At 45.0% G+C, this 22643-nt stretch overlaps 1 protein-coding gene across 14 annotated transcripts in view; it reads right to left on the bottom strand.

The window, feature by feature from the left end:
- The window catches only part of PHF20 (PHD finger protein 20), a 125518-nt gene that overhangs the window by 43897 nt on the left and 58978 nt on the right, over positions 1–22643 (bottom strand). For 5 of the 14 annotated variants that reach the window (XM_077251884.1, XM_077251880.1, XM_077251881.1 and 2 more), the window contains exons 10-12: positions 21855–21902; positions 6871–7146; positions 1275–1460 (exon numbers count right to left, since the gene is read on the bottom strand). In XM_077251884.1, coding sequence (XP_077107999.1) covers positions 1275–1460; positions 6871–7146; positions 21855–21902 — 510 coding nt within the window. The remainder of the gene's footprint in view (positions 1–1274; positions 1461–6870; positions 7147–21854; positions 21903–22643) is intronic. The other 9 variants (XM_077251887.1, XM_077251885.1, XM_077251882.1 and 6 more) reach the window with 2 other exon arrangements.

Here is a 22643-nt window from a genome sequence, read left to right on the forward strand (position 1 = left end):
CCAAATCCGCACTGTGTGCACATGCCATAACCCTAACCCTAGTTTTAACCCTAACCCTAGTGAAAAAAGAAAAAAAAATATTTTCTTTATTTTATTATTGTCCCTACCTATGGGGGTGATAAAGGGGGGAGGGGTCATTTACTATTTTTTTTATTTTGATCACTGTGATAGGTTATATTACAGTGATCAAAATATACCTGGAACTCATCTGCCGGCCGGCAGATTCGGCGGGCGTACTGCGCATGCGCCCGCCATTTTGGAAGATGGCGGCGCCCATGGAGCAGACAGACGGGCATCGGGAGGCCCGGTAAGTATGAGGGGGGGGGAGAGATCTGAGTATGGGAGGTGGATCGGAGGATGGGGGGGGAGCCATCGGAGTACGGGGGGAGCGGGCAGGAGGACGGGGGAGCCGACAGGAGGACGGAGGGGAGCGGAGAGGAGGACGGGGCAGAAAGGACAACTGGGGGGGGCGATCGGTGGCAGTGGGGGGGGGGGGGGGGGGGGGGGGGGGGGTCAGATCGGGGTCTCCAGCCATGGCAGATGCTATTGCAGCATCGGCCATGGCTGGATTGTAATATTTCACCATTTTTATAGGTGAAATATTACAAATCGCTCTGATTGGCAGTTTCACTTTCAAAAGCCAATCAGAGCGATCGTAGCCACGGGGGGGGGTGAAGCCACCCCCCCTGGGCTGAAGTACCACTCCCCCTGTCCCTGCAGATCGGGTGAAATCGGAGTTAACCCTTTCACCCGCTCTGCAGGGACGCGATCATTCCATGACGCCACATAGGCGTCATGGGTCGGATTGGCACGGGTTTTCATGACGCCTACGTGGCGTCAAAGGTCGGGAAGGGGTTAAAGGGAACATTACAGGCGCTCTATACTGCCTGATTCCCCAAGCACCATGAAACAAGGCACTGCATGATTTCAGCCATGTATGTTCAACTCTGAAACCAATGAGGCATTTTATAGAAAACCAGTGACAGGTATCACCCTACACAGGCACGGAACCACGTAGCCAGTGTCTGATACATGCTGCCCGTAGATCAGCAGCATGTATCAGCTGTCAGGTCCCCTTTAAAAAGATAAAGTAAACATTTATGAAGGAAGTTAAAAAAAAAAAAAACAACAACACTGCAGGATCAGACTACATTTTCATAATAATGGAACCCATGGGAACACAGGATTGCAAAGGAGCTGAAGACACAAAATTGTAATGTTTCTATGAAAAGAGATTTGGAGAAAATTAGCCTGAATGAAGGAATGACCCTTACCGTTATCGGGACTCTTTTCTGACTTGCGACAAGTCTTCTGAATCTGATTTTCTTTGCTTTTCTCTTTGAGTGTGGGTCTTTGGATGTTTGAGCTATTGGTGGCCGGGCTCGAATGCCGTCTCTTCTCACAAATGGAGTCTTTCCCGTGATGGGGAGAGCTCCGTAGAGAAATCTGAAGTGGGGGATCTAAAGAGACCATAGATGTATCAATAAAAGTTTGACATAAACCACATGGAAAAGTGACAAACACATTTATAGAGGGACAAAGAAATAGGACAACAGACAATACAAACATCACTCATGCTTTAATGTACTCAAACCAGGGTTGAGACAGTCAGGCAAAGTGCTTAAAATCGTAACCAATAGACCAAATCAGTCACAATAAAACCAATAGCCACCAACTGTGCCACCATTTAAGCTAATGGTTGAAAGAAATGAAAGAAAAAAAAATCTATTGCTGAAGATGGTTGATGGACCTATGCATCACTAGCAAGCTATTAAATACCATAAAGAAAAAGAACAAAGCATGCATTGTAAAATGAGAGCTGTAATAAAATGCATCCTAAGCAAACACTGACAAACATGCATGCTGTAAGAATCGGCACTGGTGGTGCAAACAGCGGCCAATATTCAAGTCATGGCCAGCTCCATGATTCAGGGTTACACTTTCGTTACCAAAAAACAACATTACTGCCAATACTGGAGGGCACGGTGCGTATGACAATATAGAATACTGGGCAGTACATAACTAGGAAACGTCACTTCAATCTTTAACAATCCAATTACCTACAGGTCCCCGAGCCTGCCCTCCAGAAAAGCCAACAAGCCGCTGCTGAACACATTCACTGGATAGCTGAGGCGATGGCCACATTTTGAGGAGGGTCAAGTTCCTAAAAATCGATTTGCAGACTACTCATTTCTATTCTAAAACCCATTTTGAGTTTGTGTTCAGTTTTTTGAGTGTTTTTTTCCCTCCACTTCAGGTTTTGAATAACTTCTGGTTGGAATAAAAAAAAGTGCATGTTACTACTGACACTAAACTAACACGGATTAGCTTCCTGCCGGTCGGTGGGGTGTATACTGCTGAGGAGGGGCTAACGTGTTGTGCATAGTGTCAGCAGCATACACTCATGGTTTCCTGTGCCCCCCAATGAAGCGATCGTGAACAAAAGTGCATGTTACTACTTTGGAGCAGATTACCCAGATTCAAATTCCCCAACTTTCCAAACATCTTCAGGAAAGCAAAAACTCCTGAAAGAAGCAGCATTTCTTGACGTGTGCACATAGATCGGTGAGAATCCCTCCACTAGGAACCCCACAGATTGGAGGGCTTAAGTGGAATGGGCAGTTGCGCGTGTGTCCAGCGGCTTCTTTTATTGGCAATGACAGCGGAGTGCAGTCCTTTGGGGCAGTACCAAAGACTGATGTGGCAGAGCACTCCATTCAATTCTCATGTCCTGGTAGCCAATGGGACCCTCTCCAATCTAATTATCACCTGTACAGGAAATTTTAATTTAAATGACATCCGAATGGTTAATTTTGTACAAAAGGACAATAAAAACTCAACTTTCATTGCGGGATCAGTAAAACCAGAACACTAAGGTACCGGTAGGTTATCTCATGGAGTAAAGAGAGTGTCATTCTCGACACCTAGCCTGGTGGGCAGAAGCTTCAAAAAGGATGGGCCCATGGACATACATTATCCAAACGGAATATCTTTCTCTATAGAAGGGATGTTATAGTGGGGGTAGAGGTAGAAGAAACTGTAACCATTTAATATTCATTGTACTTCCCCATTAAAGAAGTTGTCCACCACTTGGCCCCGATAAAATTAAAATAAAGCTTGTACTCACCTCCCATGCCGGAGCCGTTCCAGCAGTGCGGGCACTTGCATTCCCGGGACTCTCGTGCGGTTGTTATGTCACGTGGTGCCCAATCAGCGCTGGCATCATTGGCCCCCCTTGGGACAAAAGCAATCAAGAGGAAGTCGGGGTTACAGCTGCTCTCTCACTTCCTCTTGATATTCGATTTGTCCGAAGGCGGGGCCAGTGATGCCAACACTGATTGGGCGGCAGGTTCACGTGTCATAAACAGCTCGAAAGCAAGTGCAGACACTACTGGAACGACTCCGACATGGGAGGAGAGTGCAAGTTTTTTTTTTTTTATTTTAATTGGCGCCACAAATTTTTGATCAAGGTGGTTGTCCTAATAGTGGACACCCCTTTTAAAGGGAACCTATCACCCCGTTTTTTTCGGTATGAGATAAAAATACTGTTAAATAGGGCCTGAGCTGTGCATTACAATAGTGTAGTTTGTGGACCCCGATTCCCCACCTATGGTGCCGAAATACGTTACCAAAGTAGTCATTTTCGCCTGTCAATCAGGCTGGTCAGGTCGGATGGGCGTGGCTTCTTCCCCCAGATATTGCGTAGTTTTCCGTTGGTGGCGTAGTGGTGTGCGCATGTCCAACGTCCCCAATCCTGCACGGGGGGGTGAAAATAGCAGCGATGTCCGTTATTCCATTGGTGGTCGGTGGGCGCGGCCATCTTCCTTTGGCCGCGCGTGCGCAGAAGCGGCGCTCTGCTGGCCGCGGCTTCAGGAAAATGGCTGCGGGATGCCGCGCGTGCGCAGATGGAGATCGCGGCGGCCATTTTCCTGAAGCCGCGGCCAGCAGAGCGCCGCTTCTGCGCACGCGCGGCCAAAGGAAGATGGCCGCGCCCACCGACCACCAATGGAATAACGGACATCGCTGCTATTTTCACCCCCCCGTGCAGGATTGGGGACGTTGGACATGCGCACACCACTACGCCACCAACGGAAAACTACGCAATATCTGGGGGAAGAAGCCACGCCCATCCGACCTGACCAGCCTGATTGACAGGCGAAAATGACTACTTTGGTAACGTATTTCGGCAGCATAGGTGGGGAATCGGGGTCCACAAACTACACTATTGTAATGCTCAGCTCAGGCCCTATTTAACAGTATTTTTATCTCATACCGAAAAAAACGGGGTGATAGGTTCCCTTTAAGTCTGTCCAGTTATAGACCTAAAAATTCCCTTGAAAATAACAGTTGGTCCTGGAAATCCGAGCCCAGAACTAGGAATATAAAAAGGATGATTTGGACAACGGAAAGGTGATCATATTGGAGGGGGGGGGGGGGGGGGGGGGGTGGTTCAGCTGGGTCTGGGTGTGCTCCATAGTTATCTTACCCTGAAGGAACCACAACAATCTCTATAGATAGAAAGTATTATTATTTATTATTTAAGCGCCATTTATTCCATGGCGCTTTGCATGTGAATATCTAAAGATATGTCATTTCTCCCTTTTACCTTACAACTGTTCTGCATAGGTCACTTTATTTTGTCTCGTTTTGCACATTTTTCTAGTAAGCACTATACTTTGGATATTAAAGCCCAAATCATTAATACTTGTGGACCTTGTATGTTCTAAAGAATCCACAGCCTTTCTGAGAGGGTTTGGCATTTTTCGTTGGAGAAGTGGGTATTTTGGGAACTCATCACCCCATTTGTTTGATGATTAGTGGCAGCGTTTTGGAGTGTGAGGCCCCAGGGGAGTGCAACGCTGAGTGAGTGAACATAGATTGACCCCTTGCAGCAGCACCCACATTGCCAGATGAAAAGTGTGTATTTGACCTCCACTATTGTGTGGATAGCGGATTCCAGTGTAGAAAAAAACCCACTAATATTTACATTATTTTAAATGGTTCTGCCAAATTAATACCGTAATTGTGTGTATTTTATAGCATGCATCTTTATGGGAAATACCTAGTATATGGACTCGTGAAGTTCCTTGAGGACAGAATTGGGAAATACTGTATATACCGTATTTTCCGGCGTATAAGACTACTTTTTAACCCCTGAAAACCATCTCAAAAGTCGGGGGTCGTCTTACACGCCGGGTACGGGGTGTGCAGGGAGTGGTGGTCCTGTATGGTTCCCAGGATCTGGAGGAGAGGAGACTCTCCTTCAGGCCCTGGGATCCAATGTTCTTTTAAAAAGAACGAATAAAAATAAAAAATATGGGATATACTTACCCTCCGACAGCCCGCGGCTCTCAACGGTGCAAGCGGCGGCCTCCGTTCCTAAGGATGCATTGAGCGAAGGACCTTCGATGACGTCGCGGTCACGCGACGTCATCGAAGGTCCTTCGCTCAATGCATCCTTAGGAACGGAGGCCGCCGCTTGCACCGCTGACAGCCGCGGGCCGTCGGAGGGCAAGTATATCCCATATTTTTTATTTTTCTTTCTTTTAAAAAGAACATAGATCCCAGGGCCTGAAGGAGAGTCTCCTTTCCTCCAGATCCTGGGAACCATCCGCATCGCAAACACCGTATAAGATGACTGGGCGTATAAGATGACTGGGCGTATAAGATGACCCCCGTCTTATACGGCGAGTATATCCCAAACTCCATATTTTATATGGAAAAGTTGGGGGTTGTCTTATACGCCCAGTCGTCTTATACACCAGAAAATACGGTAATAATACTGCTACCAATGAAGCAAGAATCATTGGTACTGGATTAAAGTTCTTTGCCAACTCTGATTGGAATGGAACAAAGTAAATGTTAAAAAAATGAACTGTATAAACCCAATGCGGGAAGTCAAAATACACGGTTATGTAGCACTTCCTTGTCGCAATCGCGCCCCCCTCCCCCCCCCCAAAAAAGAAAAAAGCATGACAGCAGGTCACATCCAAAATACACGTTTGACAACACCAGGCAGCTTTTGTTTTTGTTCCTCATTGGAAATAACTTACCTATGTAATCTAGAATGGGGTATGCTGCTGTACAAAGTCCAACCAAAAAAAGCTAACGGTCCGCTTACAAAAGTGGCATGATCTGACCGCCGATGAACCTTTACCAATCGGCGATCATATACAAACCTGTTTATAAACGCAAATTGGGCACGGAGCCATCTGTAAGATTGCATGGTGCACATACGTTGCAACGGTTCTCGGCAGTGCAAGCGTTGTTTACACAGGATGAAGCACTGCCGAGAACGATGATCTTTTGTGCTGTGGAAAAGATCATGTCACCAGATAAAGCATTTTGCTGCCCTCAGTGGTCACGTTGTACTCAATAGCACCATAGCCAGTAAGCCCATTATTACATGAGAATGAGGGCAGTGTAAGGATACTTTTCAGCTGCAGGCAACAGTGTTGCCTGCTGCAGATGGTGTGACATCATCAGATTGCAAGGGTGGCTCGCTTTTGAGCAGCATCTTTACAGTATACATACTGTTAGATACATGTTTGCATAAATCAGTAGGGTATATGTACGGTATATCTGTAGATGTTCTGAGTAATCCAGTAAATATTAAGTTTTTGTTGGCTGTTTGCTTTTTTTTTTTTTTTTAAAGGCCTTGTCTAAAGTAGTCATTCTTTTGTAGTCAAAATAAAGCAAGAGAAAGGAGAGAAAAGAATAGTAATCAACACTCTACAATAGGTTAAACACATCTAGGGCAGGGACTGACCAGTGTCTCAACCGTGATCCGGTAAAGAATAGAACATGACTAAAGAACACTACAGTCTACACCTAAACAGAGCCACAGGACATAAAGGCGAACAGTCTTACGCAAGGAACCAGACGTGGTGCGTCTCCTTTTTGACGTTTGCTGGCTGAGCTTTTCATGAGCTAAAGAGCCTCTTGTCTGCATATGCCTGGTCATAGGCACCAGATCCTGCTCTGCCTTTTCAACTCCATGGAAATACTTCATATGATAATGCAGCAATTTGGCTTTGCGAAAGGATTTGGAGCAATCCAAAATTTTGCATTTAAACCTGTTGGCGTCCAGTTCCAACGTCACAGCTTTGGCAGCTGGATCATCTGGCTTCTTCAAAGTATTTGTTACTGTAAGGACATAACAAAACAAGAAAACAAAAAATAAAAAAAATACAAAAAAAAAATGTAGGAAATTAAATCAAAAGGAAAAGAAGCTAAAAACAAAAAAGGCAACTAAAGAGTGGCTCTGCTGATTATCATTTATTCTCCAAGTTGGGGGGAGGGGAGGCTTGAAGGTCGGGTTCAAACAGAGTTCATGTAGTAGTACGGAAATCCTTATTCGCTAATGCAAGACCAGAAGGAATTTTCAATCCTCACTTTGGGTCCCCATACACATTAAAAGAAGGAGGTGCGGCCCACCATCTGATGTGTATGAGGGCCACCATGGGCTATCTGGGAATTTCAGTGCCAAATTATTTTGTTTACAGGGAAGATAAACCGAAGTATTGACTTTAGATCGCTTCCAGCTATTGGCCGCCAGCTGCCATGCCCATACACAGGAGCGCTCGTATTTTCTGAGAGAGATGGTGCCAGACATTTCTGGCGGTGGTTTATTTCAGAGAACAAAAAGGATTGGCATTCTTGACATGCTGGATCCTCATCTCCAACAACAATCACCTTTCGGGGACCTCCATACACAGACTGTAGGCTGAACCCATCAATATCAGCTGATTCGGCTGACGTTGGTGTTACTGTGCATGGTGTCTCAAGGGAAGTCTGGCAGTAAATTTCTACTCTCGCTCCTTTGAAAACACATGAACGCTAGGCTGAGCCAAACATTTGATTGTGGGGGTAATGGAGAAAAAAAAAAATTTGGATTGCAATTTTCAGGTTCTTGAATATAAAATTAATGATAAAACTACAGCGAATACACTTCTTAATAGGATAAGTATTCCCTAACCACACTGAGCATCTGTGAATGAACCCGGCCTAAAAGAAACACATGGAGATTCTAAAAGCTGAATGCCTCTAAGAGCAACTACAATAGCTTTGCGTCAAGAATAGGGTACAAATATACAAGACAAATGGTTAGTAAAAGTCACTAAGAAAGGATTACATTTCTTCGTGCACGCCAGAATACTCAAATAGGACGTTTCAAATGGTCTATGAAATGGTCTTCAGTCAATTTATAAAATGGTAAAATCTTCTTAAAGCGGATCTGTCATTAGATTGCACACATTATAAAACAGATCTTAAGACCCGATGAGGCTGGTATACTTACCTTGCCAACCCATGTCAGAATATCTGTATTATCCCGTATATTTGAGGCATAATCAATTAGGTGGAGACTGAGGTTATGTCTCTTCCCTGCTGCTGGTAATTCGCACTAGATGGGCAGGGAAAGACTACACTTCCACCTCTTTCCGTTCTTCATCTGGACTCAAAACGCTCACTTCAAAATGGATTTTCTATCCATGCATTTTTTTATTTATTTTTTTTTTTATCAGCTTGCTACAGTAGATCAGTGTTTCCCCAAACTCCAGTCCTCAGGATTTCCTTAGTATTGCAAAGGTGATGGAAATATCATCAAGGCATATCAGGAGTTCTCTCAGGCTGGTTTCACATTAGTGTATCTGTGCGCAGCGTATGATCCGCATATGTATGCATGCGGATCTATCTTTAACATGGTGTACGCAGGGACATGCATATGCATGAGTCATTTCGCGGTGTGCGGCGCTGATTGGCGAATGCAACATGTTACATTTTTGAGGCATCAAATATCGCGCAATCATGCGGATGATTGTGTCAAAACAATGCATTACTGTCTATGGGAATGCATTGATACGCAAGGACATGCATACGCATGCGTACTTCAGACGGCGCATGTCCAGGAAATGATTTCACCACCTCCACCATTCGCATAAACAACGCAAACGCATGCCAAAACGCATTTAAACGCATGAACACGCAGTGTTTTATTTTTAGGCGTCATGCGTAAGAGGATACGGAGTAAAACAGCAGCATAAGCATGCATGCGTTTTGGTATGTGTTTGCGCATGCAGATACGCTGAGCACAGAAACACTAATGTGAACCTAGCCTATCCTGCGCAATACTAAGGAATCCTGAAAACAAGCTCTGTGGAGGGGTGTGAAGGGCTGGAGTTTGGGAAATACGGCTGTATATAAATACTAATGAAATCAGCGATGTGATACTAACTCCTGCTGTCCAACAATGCTCTTGGTCTTTGACGGGCACACATGACCACTGCAGCCAACTCATGCTGTGTCAATCAGCAGCGCCGCTGAACCCAGTTACTGACTGGAGTCACATATGCTGTAGTTGTGATGTCACCGTTGCAGCCCATCAAACACCAAGAGCCAGCAGTGGAGCAGAGGTTAAGTCAGCAATGAGAGAGTTTATTTCAAATCCCTGGAAAAAAAAAATCTATGCAAAATGTATTCAGTTTATATTTAGGAAGCTGGTGACAGATCAACATTAAACCACCTACACTACAAGACAATCTGTTGGCAAGATGCCCTCAAAATAGTGCTAACTACATCAACCTGCCAATGAGCATGTACAAACACGAACAAGGGAGCAATGACATTCCTTCTAAATGAGGCAAGTATTGGTTCAGCAGGTTTTTTGCTTTTTAAAAGACCGGTAGTGTATACTGGCATGTCCTACTGCCCAATTTTAAAAAAAGAGTTGGTGAGGGATTACATGTTTCATTTTCCCATCCCGTAATTAAAGAGAATCGGTCACAAAGCTCATGCTGCCCCATGTGACCAGAAGACTTGATCCAACGCTTGGTCGTTTACTAGGGTTTTTGCTGTAGTTTTTAAGAAGTCTTTTTTTTTACTGCATCTTTCCAAGCTCTCAGAGATGAGCTCCTGACATGAAGTTTTCAATATACAGCGGGTGAAATAAGTATTGAACACGTCATCAATTTTCCAAGTAAATCTAGTTCTAAAGGTGCTATTGACATGACATTCTCAACAAACTATCGAATCAACATAGGCAAAGAACTTAAACCATCGAGGTCCATAAATTAAGCAATGTGTAATAATGAGAAAGTGGTGCAAAAAAAAGCCATGGAAAGTCATGACAGCAGCTGAAATCTATCAATAATTAGAAAGTAATCCTGCCACTTAGTAAAAAATATCAGCTGGTTCAACTGATGGCCTATAAAAAGGGGTCTCCTTACCAAGGTGCCACCTCATGATGGGTAAACCCAGTGAGCTGTCTCAAGAGCTTTGCAATCTGATTTTGCAATTCATACTGATGGCTACAGAAACATTTCTAAACTAAACTGAATTTCTAAACTACTGAATGTTCCAGTGAGCACTGTTGGGGCCATAATCCAGAAGGTGAAAGAACATCATTTCACCATAAACCTTCCACGACTGGGTGCTCCCAGCAAGATTTCAGACAGAGGAGAGGAAAAAAAAAAAGTTATCATGTCCAAGAGCCACGTGTGGAGAGCTGGAATCAGCAGGTACAATTGTTTCAAAGAATACAATTCACTCAACCTCGATGGCCTACCACACAAAACTCCATTTCTGAACAAAAAACATGTTCAAGCGTGTTTAAAGAAGTTGTCCACTACTAAAACCTTTTTTTTTTATTTTTATAAATCTTGCTATTATGTGCCACTGAAAACATCTACTGTGTTTATTTTAGCAATATTACCTTTTATCATGCTGTAGCAGCACATCTTTAGTGCTGGATCCGGCTCTCATGGGGTTAATCGACAACTTCCTTTCTCCTGACTTAGGCTACTTTCACACTGGTGTTAACTGCATTACGTCGCAATGCGTCGTTTTGCCGAAAAAACGCATCCTGCAAAAGTGCTTGCAGGATGCGTTTTTTCTGCATTGACTAACATTAGCGACGCATTTGCGACGCAATGACACGTCGCAACCGTCGTGCGACGGTTGCGCCGTGCTGTGGCGGACCGTCGGGAGCAAAAAAACGTTACATGTAACGTTTTTTGCTCCCGACGGTCCGCTTTTTCCGACCGCGCATGCGCGGCCGGAACTCCGCCCCCACCTCCCCGCACCTCACAATGGGGCAGCGGATGCGCTGGAAAATTGCATCCGCTGCCCCCGTTGTGCGGCGCAGACAACGCTAGCGTCGGGAACCTCGGCCTGACGCTCCGCGACGGGCCCGACGCTAGTGTGAAAGTAGCCTTACTGTGCTCTAATACTACAATTCCATGATGCATTGCACTCGCCTGTGACTCTGCACCTGGCACACCCACTCCAAAACACACCCCAACCCCTCCCTCCTCTCCCCCTCTATCTTCAAAAAGATTTGTGATGTCATTTCTGTCCAACCTCCTCTTTTACATTTGTACAACCCACACTCCATTACACACAGATAGATAGATAACAAATAGATAGATAGATGAATACATACAGATAAATCTATATATCTATTTCCAGAGATATGTCCATATCCATGTTTCTAAACCCCTTCACCCCTGGAGCTTTTTTGTTATCGTTTATCGCTCCCCTTCTTTCCAGGGCCATAATTTTTCCATCAATATGGCCATGTGAGGGCTTATCTTTTGCGGGACAAGTTCTACTTTTGAACGACATCATTGGTTTTACCATGTTGTGTAACAGAAAATGTGAAAAAAATTCAAAGTGCAATGAAATTGCAAAAAAGTGCAAATCCCACACTTGTTTTTTGCTTGGCTTTTTTGCTAGGTTCACTAAATGCTAAGGCTGTGCACACGTTGCGGATTGGATTGCAGATCCGCAGCGTTTTTTGTCGCACTGAATTGCATCAAATCCGCAGTGTAGTGCACAACCAATGTAAGTCTATGGGAGCCGCAGACTTGTGCACATGCTGCGGAAAAAGCAGCTTTTTTTTCTCGCAGCATGTCACTTCTTTTGTGCGGAACTGCAGCGTTTCTGCACCCTTAGAGACTTTCATTGAGTCGGGCACATCCGCAGCAAAACCGCAGATGTAAAAAAGATCTGCAGTTTAGATGCGGATGTGGGTCCGAGAAACGCTGCAGTTCGGGAGGAGGGAAGTGTGTTGGGCGGAATGTGGGCGGTGACGGTGTGTGTGTGTATGTGTGTGCTGGGGTCTGCGGGCTGTTCGGGTGTGTGCGGGACTGTGCGGGACTGTGCGGGTGTGCGCGGGACTGTGCAGGGGGTCTTTTGGGGTGTGTGTGCAGGCATCATCCGATGGGACTACAAGTACGCAGCATCCAATCTGCAGCTCATTCGGATGTAATCCGGACAGTGGACACACACCCTACACTATCCATACATCTATCAATAGATATATCTATTCAGATATATCTATAGATCGATATATGAATAGATAGATGTATGCATCTATAGCTCTATCTATATGTAGATCTGTATATTCATTTCATCTATCTGTCTATCTGTGTGTGTAATGGAGTGTGGGTTGGACAAATGTAAAAGAGGAGGTTGGACAATAATGACATCACAAATCTTTTTATTTTTGTTCAGTAATACATCTTTATTTAGCTTTCCAAAACACAGAAAAACCAGGCAAAAATCGCACCAAATGCGAATTAAAAAATGCATCAAAACCGTGCAAAAAAACTGCATAAAAAACGCATCAAATCTGCACAAAAAAAACGCATCAAAACTGCACCAAAACTGCACCAGGTTTTGATGCTTTTTTTGGTGCGGTTTATGCGCGGTTTTAATGCCGTTTTTGGAAATAAATAAAGGGAAAATGTGCATGATTTGAATGGAAACATGCATGAAAAAACGGATTCCAATGCCGGATTCATCAGTTCACATTTCAGTTTCATACGTTTTTTGCCGGATCAGTCGTTGTGCGTTTTTTCGCTGGACAGAAAAAACGTTCCTCTGTATGTGTTTTCCGTTCCGGAACAGCTTTTTTGACGGATCTGGCAAAAAAAACGGATGAAACGTGTGGCCATCAGGCGCAAATACAACTAAGAGAAAAAAAACGGATCCGGTGGAAAAAAATGGATCCGTTTTTTTCCCAAAACTCGCTGGATTGTGCCTCACGGCAAAAACCTGATGTGAAAGCAGCCAAATATATGGATAGATACATCTATGTATCTATAGATATATCTATCTATAAATATATCTATGGATGGATATGTCCATAGATATATAATAGAAAGGCCGATGTTTCTAAGGCTACTTTCAAACTAGCGCCGTGCACTGCACATCGCAATGCGTCGTTGTGGAGAAAAAAAGCATCCTGCAAAGTTGCCCGCAGGATGCGTTTTTTCTCCATAGACTTTCATTAGCGACGCAGTGCCACACGTCGCAACCGTCGTGCGACGGTTGCGCCGTGTTTTGGCGCACCGCCGGCACAAAAAAAGTTACATGTAACTTTTTATGTGCGTCTAGTCCGCCATTTTCGACCGCGCATGAGCGGGCGAAACACAGCCCACTCCTCCCCGGACCTTGCAATGGGGCAGCAGAAGCGTCTTAAGACTGGACCAGTATGCGTCGGTACGTCGGGCCGACGCAGCGCGACGGCCCCTTACCGACGCTAGTGTGAAAGCAGCCTAAGGCTACTTTCACACTTGCGTTTTTAGCAATCCGTCTTTTTGGGAAAAAAACGGATCCTGCAAAATGTGCTTGCAGGATGCGTTTTTTACCCATAGACTTGTATTAGTGACGGATCGCGACGGATGGCCACACGTCGCGTCCGTCGTGCAATGGATGCGTCGTGTTTTGGCGGACTGTTGGGACGAAAAAAAGTTCAAGTGAAAGTTTTTTTTGTCTGTCGCGGCAGTCATTTTCTACCGCGCATGCGCGGCCAAAACTACGCCCCCTCCTCCCTGGACTTCAGAATGGGCAGCAAATGCGTTGAAAAACTGCATCCGCTGCCCACGACGTGCACAAATTTCACAACGTGCGTCAGTACGTAGGCCCGACGCATAGCGATGGACCCGTACCGACGCAAGGGTGAAATAGGCCTTTATGAGCGTTTAATAAAAAAACGGAAAAGACGGCGTGGGCTCCCGCGCAATTTTCTGCGCCAGAGGGGGAAAGCCGACGGCCAGGGGACAATATTTGTAGCCTGCTATCAATATCAGCCCACAGCTGACTGCGTAGCCTTTACTGGCTATTAAAATAGGGGGACCCCCCCCCAAAAAATGACATTGGGTCCCCCTATATTTTATAGCCAGAAAGGCTACGCAGACAGCTGCAGGCTGATATTCATAGCCTAGAGAGGGGCCATGGATATTGGCCCCCCCGGCTACAAATACCAGTCCGCAGCCGCCCCGGAAATGGCGCATCTGTAAGATGCGCCAATTCCGGCACTTAGCCCCTCTCTTCCCACTCCCGTGTAGCGGCGGGATATGGGGTAATAAGGGGTTAATGTCACCTTGCTATTGTAAGGTGACATTAAGCCCGGTTAATAACGGAGAGGCGTCAATAAGACGCCTATCCATTAGTAATCCAATACTAATAAAGGGTTAATAAAACACACACACACACACACACACTAGGAAAAAAGTATTTTAGTTTTCTTCATTTCACCATACTTCAGCGCCTGCAAAAAACGTAAAATAATAAACCATATACTACCTGTCCGCCGTAGTCCAATTAATAACGAGTGTCCCATGACGATCTCCCCTATAGAACAGTGACATCGGGTGATGTCACTGCTCTATAGGACCCTCAGCGACACACTGACAGGAGACAATGGCTCCTGCAGTGCATCACTGAGGTTACCTTAGGACAAAGTCTCACTTTATGGCAATTGCTGCCTGGGAAAATTTCTGAACAGCAATGGCATAAAGTGAGAATAGGGACTATTTTCTCACAGGGGCGTAGGAATACATTGTGAGGAATACATTGTGGAAGGATACCTTCCATCATTGTATTCCTGGAGCCCCTAGAGAGCAGACGCATCAGCAGATGCTCCTGCTCTCCACGGGAGATCGTCGAGGGACACTCTAATTGGATTTCTGCGGATCAGGGAGTATATTGGTTGTTTATTATGTTAATATTTTTTACAGATGACCATGGCTTCGGGGATCAAGGTGACAAGTGATGGTGAGTATGTACTCCATGTTATATGTACTGTATGTCTGTATGTCTGTTATATGGTCTGTATGTCTGTTATATGTACTGTATGTCTGTATGTATGTTATATGTACTGTATGTCTGTATGTCTGTTATATGGTCTGTATGTCTGTTATATGTACTGTATGTCTGTATGTATGTTATATGTACTGTATGTCTGTATGTATGTTATATGTACTGTATGTCTATGTATGTTATATGTACTGTATGTCTGTATGTATGTTATATGTACTGTATGTCTGTATGTATGTTATATGTACTGTATGTCTGTATGTATGTTATATGTACTGTATGTCTGTATGTATGTTATATGTACTGTATGTCTGTATGTCTTATATGTACTGTATGTCTGTATGTATGTTATATGTACTGTATGTCTTATATGTACTGTATGTGTTATATGTACTGTATGTCTGTATGTCTGTTATATGTACTGTATGTCTGTCTGTATGTATGTTATATGTACTGTATGTCTGTATGTATGTTGTATGTATGTACGTACTGTATGTGGTATGTCTGTATGTATGTTGTATGTATGTACGTACTGTATGTGGCATGTCATTGCATGGCGCATGCCGTCACATGGCGCATGCCGTCACACGGCGCGTGCCGACACACGTCGCGTGCCGTCACACGTCGCGTGCCGTCACACGTCGCGTGCCGTCACACGTCGCGTGCCGTCACACGTCGCGTGCCGTCACACGTCGCGTGTTGCATGCATGTATTGTATATATGTATTTTTTTTTTTTTCCCCACATTCAACACATTAGCCGGATGATGGGACTACTACTGTCCCATCATTGGCTAATGTGTCACTCACTGTCACTGTAGCAGTGAGAGCCCGATGGGACTTGTAGTCCCATCGGACAGTGCCTGCACACAGACACACACACACACCCACGCACACCCCCCAAAGACCACCCCCCCCCCCCCCCCCGCAGCAGACCCAGCACATACCGGCGCCGGCACGCAGAGCCCCGGCCCCCACATACCGGCGCGGGCACACAGAGCCCCGGCACGCACATACCAGCGCTGGCACGCACATACTTTCGGGGGGGGGGGGGGGGGGGTGTTAATTGAAAGTAGTGGACAACCCCTTTAAAGTTTCCTTGACCACATTTCCTCAAGCCTGTGAACTACTGGGAGAATAGTCTGGTCAGGAGGCCAAAATTTAACTCTTTGGATGCCATAATGCACACCATGTTTGGAGACCAAAAGGCACTGCATATCACTCCAAAACACCATACCAACAAGGGAACATCATTGGTGTTTGCCGATTTTCAGCAAAAGACACTGGAAAAATTCATATAATAGAAGGAAGGATGAATGGGCAAAAAAGAAAGCAAAAAAACCCCAAACACCTAAATTAGCTGTTAGGTGCAGAAATGCTACATAACTCTGCAACAAACACATTAAATACTCATTGTAGGAACATGGCTTTATATGGATCTCTGATTGGAAAACAAACCTGGCTATAGAGTCCTGTTGAAAGGATTGTCTCATTTTCTTAAAATAGGCAAAAATGCAGAATTCTTGCAAAAACAGAATATGGAGGTGGGAATTATTAATTCCACAGTACAGGGGCCACCTCTACAGTCTAAGGCCGGCGTCACACTTGGCGTAAGACAATACGCCACGTATTATACGTCCGTACTACGGCCGTAATACGGAGAAATGTTCCCAAAATAGTGATCCGTAGTCAGGGTGTTTCAGCGTATTTTGCGCATGGCATCCTCCGTATGTAATCCGTATGGCATCCGTACTGCGAGATTTTCGCGCAGGCTTGCAAAACCGACATCTAATGGATTTATGTGCTCAAATGTTCGGGAAAACATATATACAGTATATATATATATATATGTCATTGTGACACATATATATATATTCTGTATTTAGATTTCAATCAGCGCGATATCTGTGAACAGCCGGTAATTCAATTGCCGGCTTTTCATTTCTCCTGCACAAACCCGACAGGATATGAGACATGGTTTACATACAGTAAACCATCTCATATCCCCCTTTTTTTTGCATATTCCACACTACTAATGTTAGTAGTGTGTATGTGCAAAATTTCAGCGCTGTAGCTGCTAAAATAAAGGGTTAAATGGCGGAAAAAATTGGCGTGGGCTCCCGCGCAATTTTCTCCGCCAGAGCGGTAAAGCCAGTGACTGAGGGCAGATATTAATAGCCAGGAGAGGGTCCATGGATATTGGCCCCCCCTGGCTACAAACATCTGCCCCCAGCCACCCCAGAAAAGGCACATCTGGAAGATGCGCCTATTCTGGCACTTGGCCACTCTCTTCCCACTCCCTGTAGCGGTGGGATATGGGGTAATGAAGGGTTAATGCCACCTTGCTATTGGAAGGTGACATTAAGCCAGATTAATGATGGAGAGGCGTCAATTATGACACCTATCCATTATTAATCCAATTGTAGGAAAGGGTTAAAAAACACACACACATGATTGAAAAGTATTTTAATGAAATAAACACAGCGGTTGTTGTAATAATTTATTGTTCTCTCAAATCCATTTGCAGTCCCTCGCTTGGCAACATAATAAACGCACAAGATACATACCTTCTGATGTACTGTCAGGTCCAACGATGTAATCCATCTGAAGGGGTTAACTAATATTACAGGCAGGAGCCCTGCTATAATGCAGCTGTGCTCCGTGCTTGTAATTCCCCAGCGAATGAATGAAATGTAGGTCATTGACCTACATTTCATTCATTCGCGGTGATGCGCCCTCTGGTGGATGTTCTCATATGACCTGGAGCGTGGGAAAAAGTTCCCAGGCTGCAGTTCATGAGAACATCCACCAGAGGGCGCCTCACCGCGAATGAATGAAATGTAGGTCAATGACCTACATTTCATTCATTCGCAGGGGAATTACAAGCACGGAGCACAGCTGCATTATAGCAGGGCTCCTGCCTGTAATATTAGTTAACCCCTTCAGATGGATTACATCGTTGGACCTGACAGTACATCAGAAGGTATGTATCTTGTGCGTTTATTATGTTGCCAAGCGAGGGACTGCAAATGGATTTGAGAGAACAATAAATTATTACAACAACCGCTGTGTTTATTTCATTAAAATACTTTTCAATCATGTGTGTGTGTGTTTTTTAACCCTTTCCTACAACTGGATTAATAATGGATAGGTGTCATAATTGACGCCTCTCCATCATTAATCTGGCTTAATGTCACCTTCCAATAGCAAGGTGGCATTAACCCTTCATTACCCCATATCCCACCGCTACAGGGAGTGGGAAGAGAGTGGCCAAGTGCCAGAATAGGCGCATCTTCCAGATGTGCCTTTTCTGGGGTGGCTGGGGGCAGATGTTTGTAGCCAGGGGGGCCAATAACCATGGACCCTCTCCTGGCTATTAATATCTGCCCTCAGTCACTGGCTTTACCGCTCTGGCGGAGAAAATTGCGCGGGAGCCCACGCCAATTTTTTCCGCCATTTAACCCTTTATTTTAGCAGCTACAGCGCTGAAATTTTGCACATACACACTACTAACATTAGTAGTGTGGAATATGCAAAAAAAAGGGGGATATGAGATGGTTTACTGTATGTAAACCATGTCTCATATCCTGTCGGGTTTGTGCAGGAGAAATGAAAAGCCGGCAATTGAATTACCGACTTTTCACTAACACCGCTGCGTATTTCTCGCAAGTCACACTGCTGGTCCGTGTGGAATCCGTATTTTTCTCGCCCCCATAGACTTTCATTGGCGATTTTTTTGCGCAGTACGCTGACAAACGCAGCATGCTGCGATTTTGTACGGCCGTAGAAAGCCGTATAATACTGAACCGTAATATACGGCTAATAGGAGCAGCCCCATTGAGAATAATTGTGCCGTATGTTATGCGAGTTTTACGGACGTAGTTTCTGCGCTCTTACGTCCGTAAAACTTGCCAGTGTGACGCCGGCCTAACAAAGATGGCCAGTCTCCAACACAAGGTGTGCAATGCTTTGAAAAGCCGCCCTGAAGCGGAGCAGAACTTTATCTGCTTGCAGCATTAGAGTGTGCACAGATCGGGCAAGTGAACCATCCATGACGCTGGTCCAAATTCTCAACCATCAGGCGCTTCTGAAGACAGAATTTGAGAAAACATGTTTAAGTGCCTGTGCCAGCATTTTGTAAAAATTACTTAATGGACTATCCTTGCCGAGAACCAAGTGCTTTCTACATCTACCGACGTACAAAAAATAATTTCAAACTCTGTCTGAACGAAGCCCAAAACTTTATAGTTTTGTTCCAATTTCAGCAAGAAAACCATATAGAAGCATATTCAACCCGGCCAGTGTAAAGAAACTACTACGGCTCACAGGTCCTGCGCAGGCGCCGATCGCACTAACCGCACCGAGGGGGTTTGTGGCTATTTCCGGAACTTTTGCCGTGTTGTCTACAAAGGACATAACGTCCTGTTATCTACCTGGCCAGCGAAGCGGCATTTTAGGACTTTTTCTGGCAGCGGATTTTCATTTAGGACCGTCAGCATCCCCCCCTATGGACTCGTGGTAAGGATGAGAATTGATTTTTTCCTTCCCTTGACCGTGAATGCCGTCTGGTCTGTTTATTTGTAACATTGGACTTCGTAGTATGCCAATACAGTCTTTTGTGCATATTACCTTAAAGCTGTTGAAAGTGTAGGAGATTTTTTGCCGACAGGCAGCTATACCAGCGCAGGTTATTGATGTAATCATTCTTATGTGATCATCCATTTTACTCCATGCATACTATTTACAATCCTTTGTGGTGATTGTTTTTACCTGCGGCAGGCAAACTGCTTTGTGCTCTATAGCGCCACTCATATCTATTTATCAGTGTAAAGAAACTCCCTGTAGCTTCACACTATCTTCTCCAGAGTAAAGGAGATTGCAGCCACCTCAACTTACACAATACAAGGGATGCAGGTGATTTCTGTGTCACCCATCAGGCTCTGCACTTGTACACGGCACTCATGTACAAAGCACGCAGATAAGGGAAATAATACGAGAAGAGCACGTTCACCATATAAAAGGTCAGGCTGGTGTGCTCAGGTCCAGCAGAAAGGGAAGTTATTCAAGAACTGGTCTCCTTTCAACTTAGGCTTCTTTCACACTTCCGTCGGTACGGGGCCGTCGCTAAGTGTCGACGTGACATACCGACAGACATTGTGAAAATTCTGTGCAACGTGGGCAGCGGAGGCAGTGTTTCAACTGCATAGTCCCTGGGAGGAGGGGGCGGAGTTCCGGCCACGCATGCGCGGTAGGAATTGAAAGACCCGAAGTACGAAAAAAAAACAAAAACATTCCCTTGAACGTTTTTTCGCTACGACTGTCAGCCAAATACCGACGCATCCAGTGCACGACGTATGGAACGTGTGTCCATACGTCGGTAATACAAGTCTATGTGCAAAAAAAAACGCATAATGCGGGCAACTTTACAGGATGCGTTTTTTGCACAGAACGACGCATTGCAACGGCCCCTAAACGGCGGAAGTGTGAAAGGCCTTAAAAGTGTGTTCCCACTTTTAATATAGCGAGTTTGCAGCAATTTACACCCGCTTTCCCAGTTTTTTCTGCACGTCGGAAAATCGGTCAGCGATTGTTCCTGCGCGGTCGTCGTTGGCTATAATGGAAGCCTATGGACGCAGGATCCGTCGCTGACAGTCACACACAGGAATCCAGCGACGGATCCCGTTTTTCTGCTCTGAGCATGCCCAGAAGGATTTTCAAATCTGGGAAAATCTCTCATTACACCGGATGCGTCACACACGGTTTTCACTATTTTCATGACATCCGTCGATACATCATTTTGCTGCACAACGACGCACAGCAGAATATGGAAGTGAGAAAGAGGCCTAAGCTGTTTCAGCTGCAGCAGTGACGCCACAACTATAGTGCACATCACCACTGCAGACAATCAACGTGCTAGGTAGATTGTAGCATTGATGTGTGCTAGAGTCATGGCCTAATAGACAGGCCAAGGGAAGAGTGCCCATTTCTTTTTATTAACTATTCCATTGGTAGCAAACCTGTCTTAAAGTGAAAACTCCCTGTAATTGAATTCAGGCAGGCCCATTACTGAAACATGCTTAATGGGGTGGTCCAGTCTTGATTCAAAGTCTGAAGTCACGCTAACAGATTCAGGACACAGAAATCTGCATTCACGTAAAGTTCAGACTTCTGTATCCTCACAGCTTGTCCACCGCACGCTGTCAGGATTCTCCAGGGTCTGACAGCAAGTAAGTGATGTGCATACATGCAGCCACATTCCGACTAGACGTGTGCGACCTCGCTATATACAAGTGAACTCAATGAGGACAAGTAAGTCTAGTCGGAATGTGGTTGGAAGTATGCAAATCACATACAATACTTGTGGTCACGTGATCGGGTCACGTGATCGGGTTCCCTTGCGGCAGACAGAGAATCCTGACAGCTTGCTTTGTACATGTTATGTGAGGTTTCAGAATTATTACAGACTTTTAGCAAAGGAAGGAATGCATCCTACTTAATTTTGCTACAAAGATAAGCACTAAGAGGTGTGGCATTTTGCTTTAAATGCAGCCAGTGGAAAAAAAAACAAGCAAAGACACGTATCAAGTTAAAAAGATAGAGAGATAAAGTTATGCAGAAAGCTTGCCTTTGGAGAAAGAGCAGCATTACTTATAGAGGCGTGTGACAACTTTGATTTTAGGCCACTAGATCACTATTGAGCATATTCTTCACGCAGAGATACATTTGTGCAAAGCGATTAAGCAAAGAATCTTACAAGGTTCTCTGCTGTATTTAGCAGATCGCGGCTTCCGCTTCATAGGAGCTAAGGAAAAAACCCAAATAAAGAAGTTAGCACTTCCACACCTCACGTTATTAGCGGTGACTTATACGATCAGATGATTTAGTGGTGTTTGTATCACATTACAGTAAATATCCACCTTTAGTGCACATTAACTCACTATCTATTATATATTTACATTTCAGTTTGTTTTTGCTCTATACATGGCATTCTTATTTCTTTACAAGTCTTTAGACTTGTGGAGACATCTTGTCCCATAATTATCTCAGAATACTTTGCTGATCAGCTTAAGGTGGTTGTCCAGGCTTGGGGTTCAAGTCTGCAGTTACTCTATGTGAACGCACACTTGAGAATCCTCACAGCGCAGTGTGCACAGTCCGGATTCTCTGGTGCTGGCGGATCCGCACAGCACAGTGTGCACACTGTCCGGATTCTCTGGTGCTGGCGGATCCGCACAGCGCAGTGTGCACAGTCAAGATTCTCTGGTGCTGGCGGATCCGCACAGCGCTATGTGCACAGTCAGGATTCTCTGGTGCTGGCGGATGCTCACAGCACAGTGTGCACACTGTCAGGATTCTCTGGTGCTGGCGGATGCTCACAGCACAGTGTGCACACTGTCAGGATTCTCTGGTGCTGGCGGATGCTCACAGCACTGTGAACAGTCAGGATTCTCTGGTGCTAGCGGATTCTCACAGCACAGTGTGCACAGTTAGGATTCTCTGGTGCTGGCGGATCCTCACAAGCGCAGTGGTGCGCACAGTTAGG

This window comes from Ranitomeya variabilis, chromosome 4 (genome assembly GCF_051348905.1).
Source record: "Ranitomeya variabilis isolate aRanVar5 chromosome 4, aRanVar5.hap1, whole genome shotgun sequence".
Lineage (NCBI taxonomy): Eukaryota > Metazoa > Chordata > Amphibia > Anura > Dendrobatidae > Ranitomeya > Ranitomeya variabilis.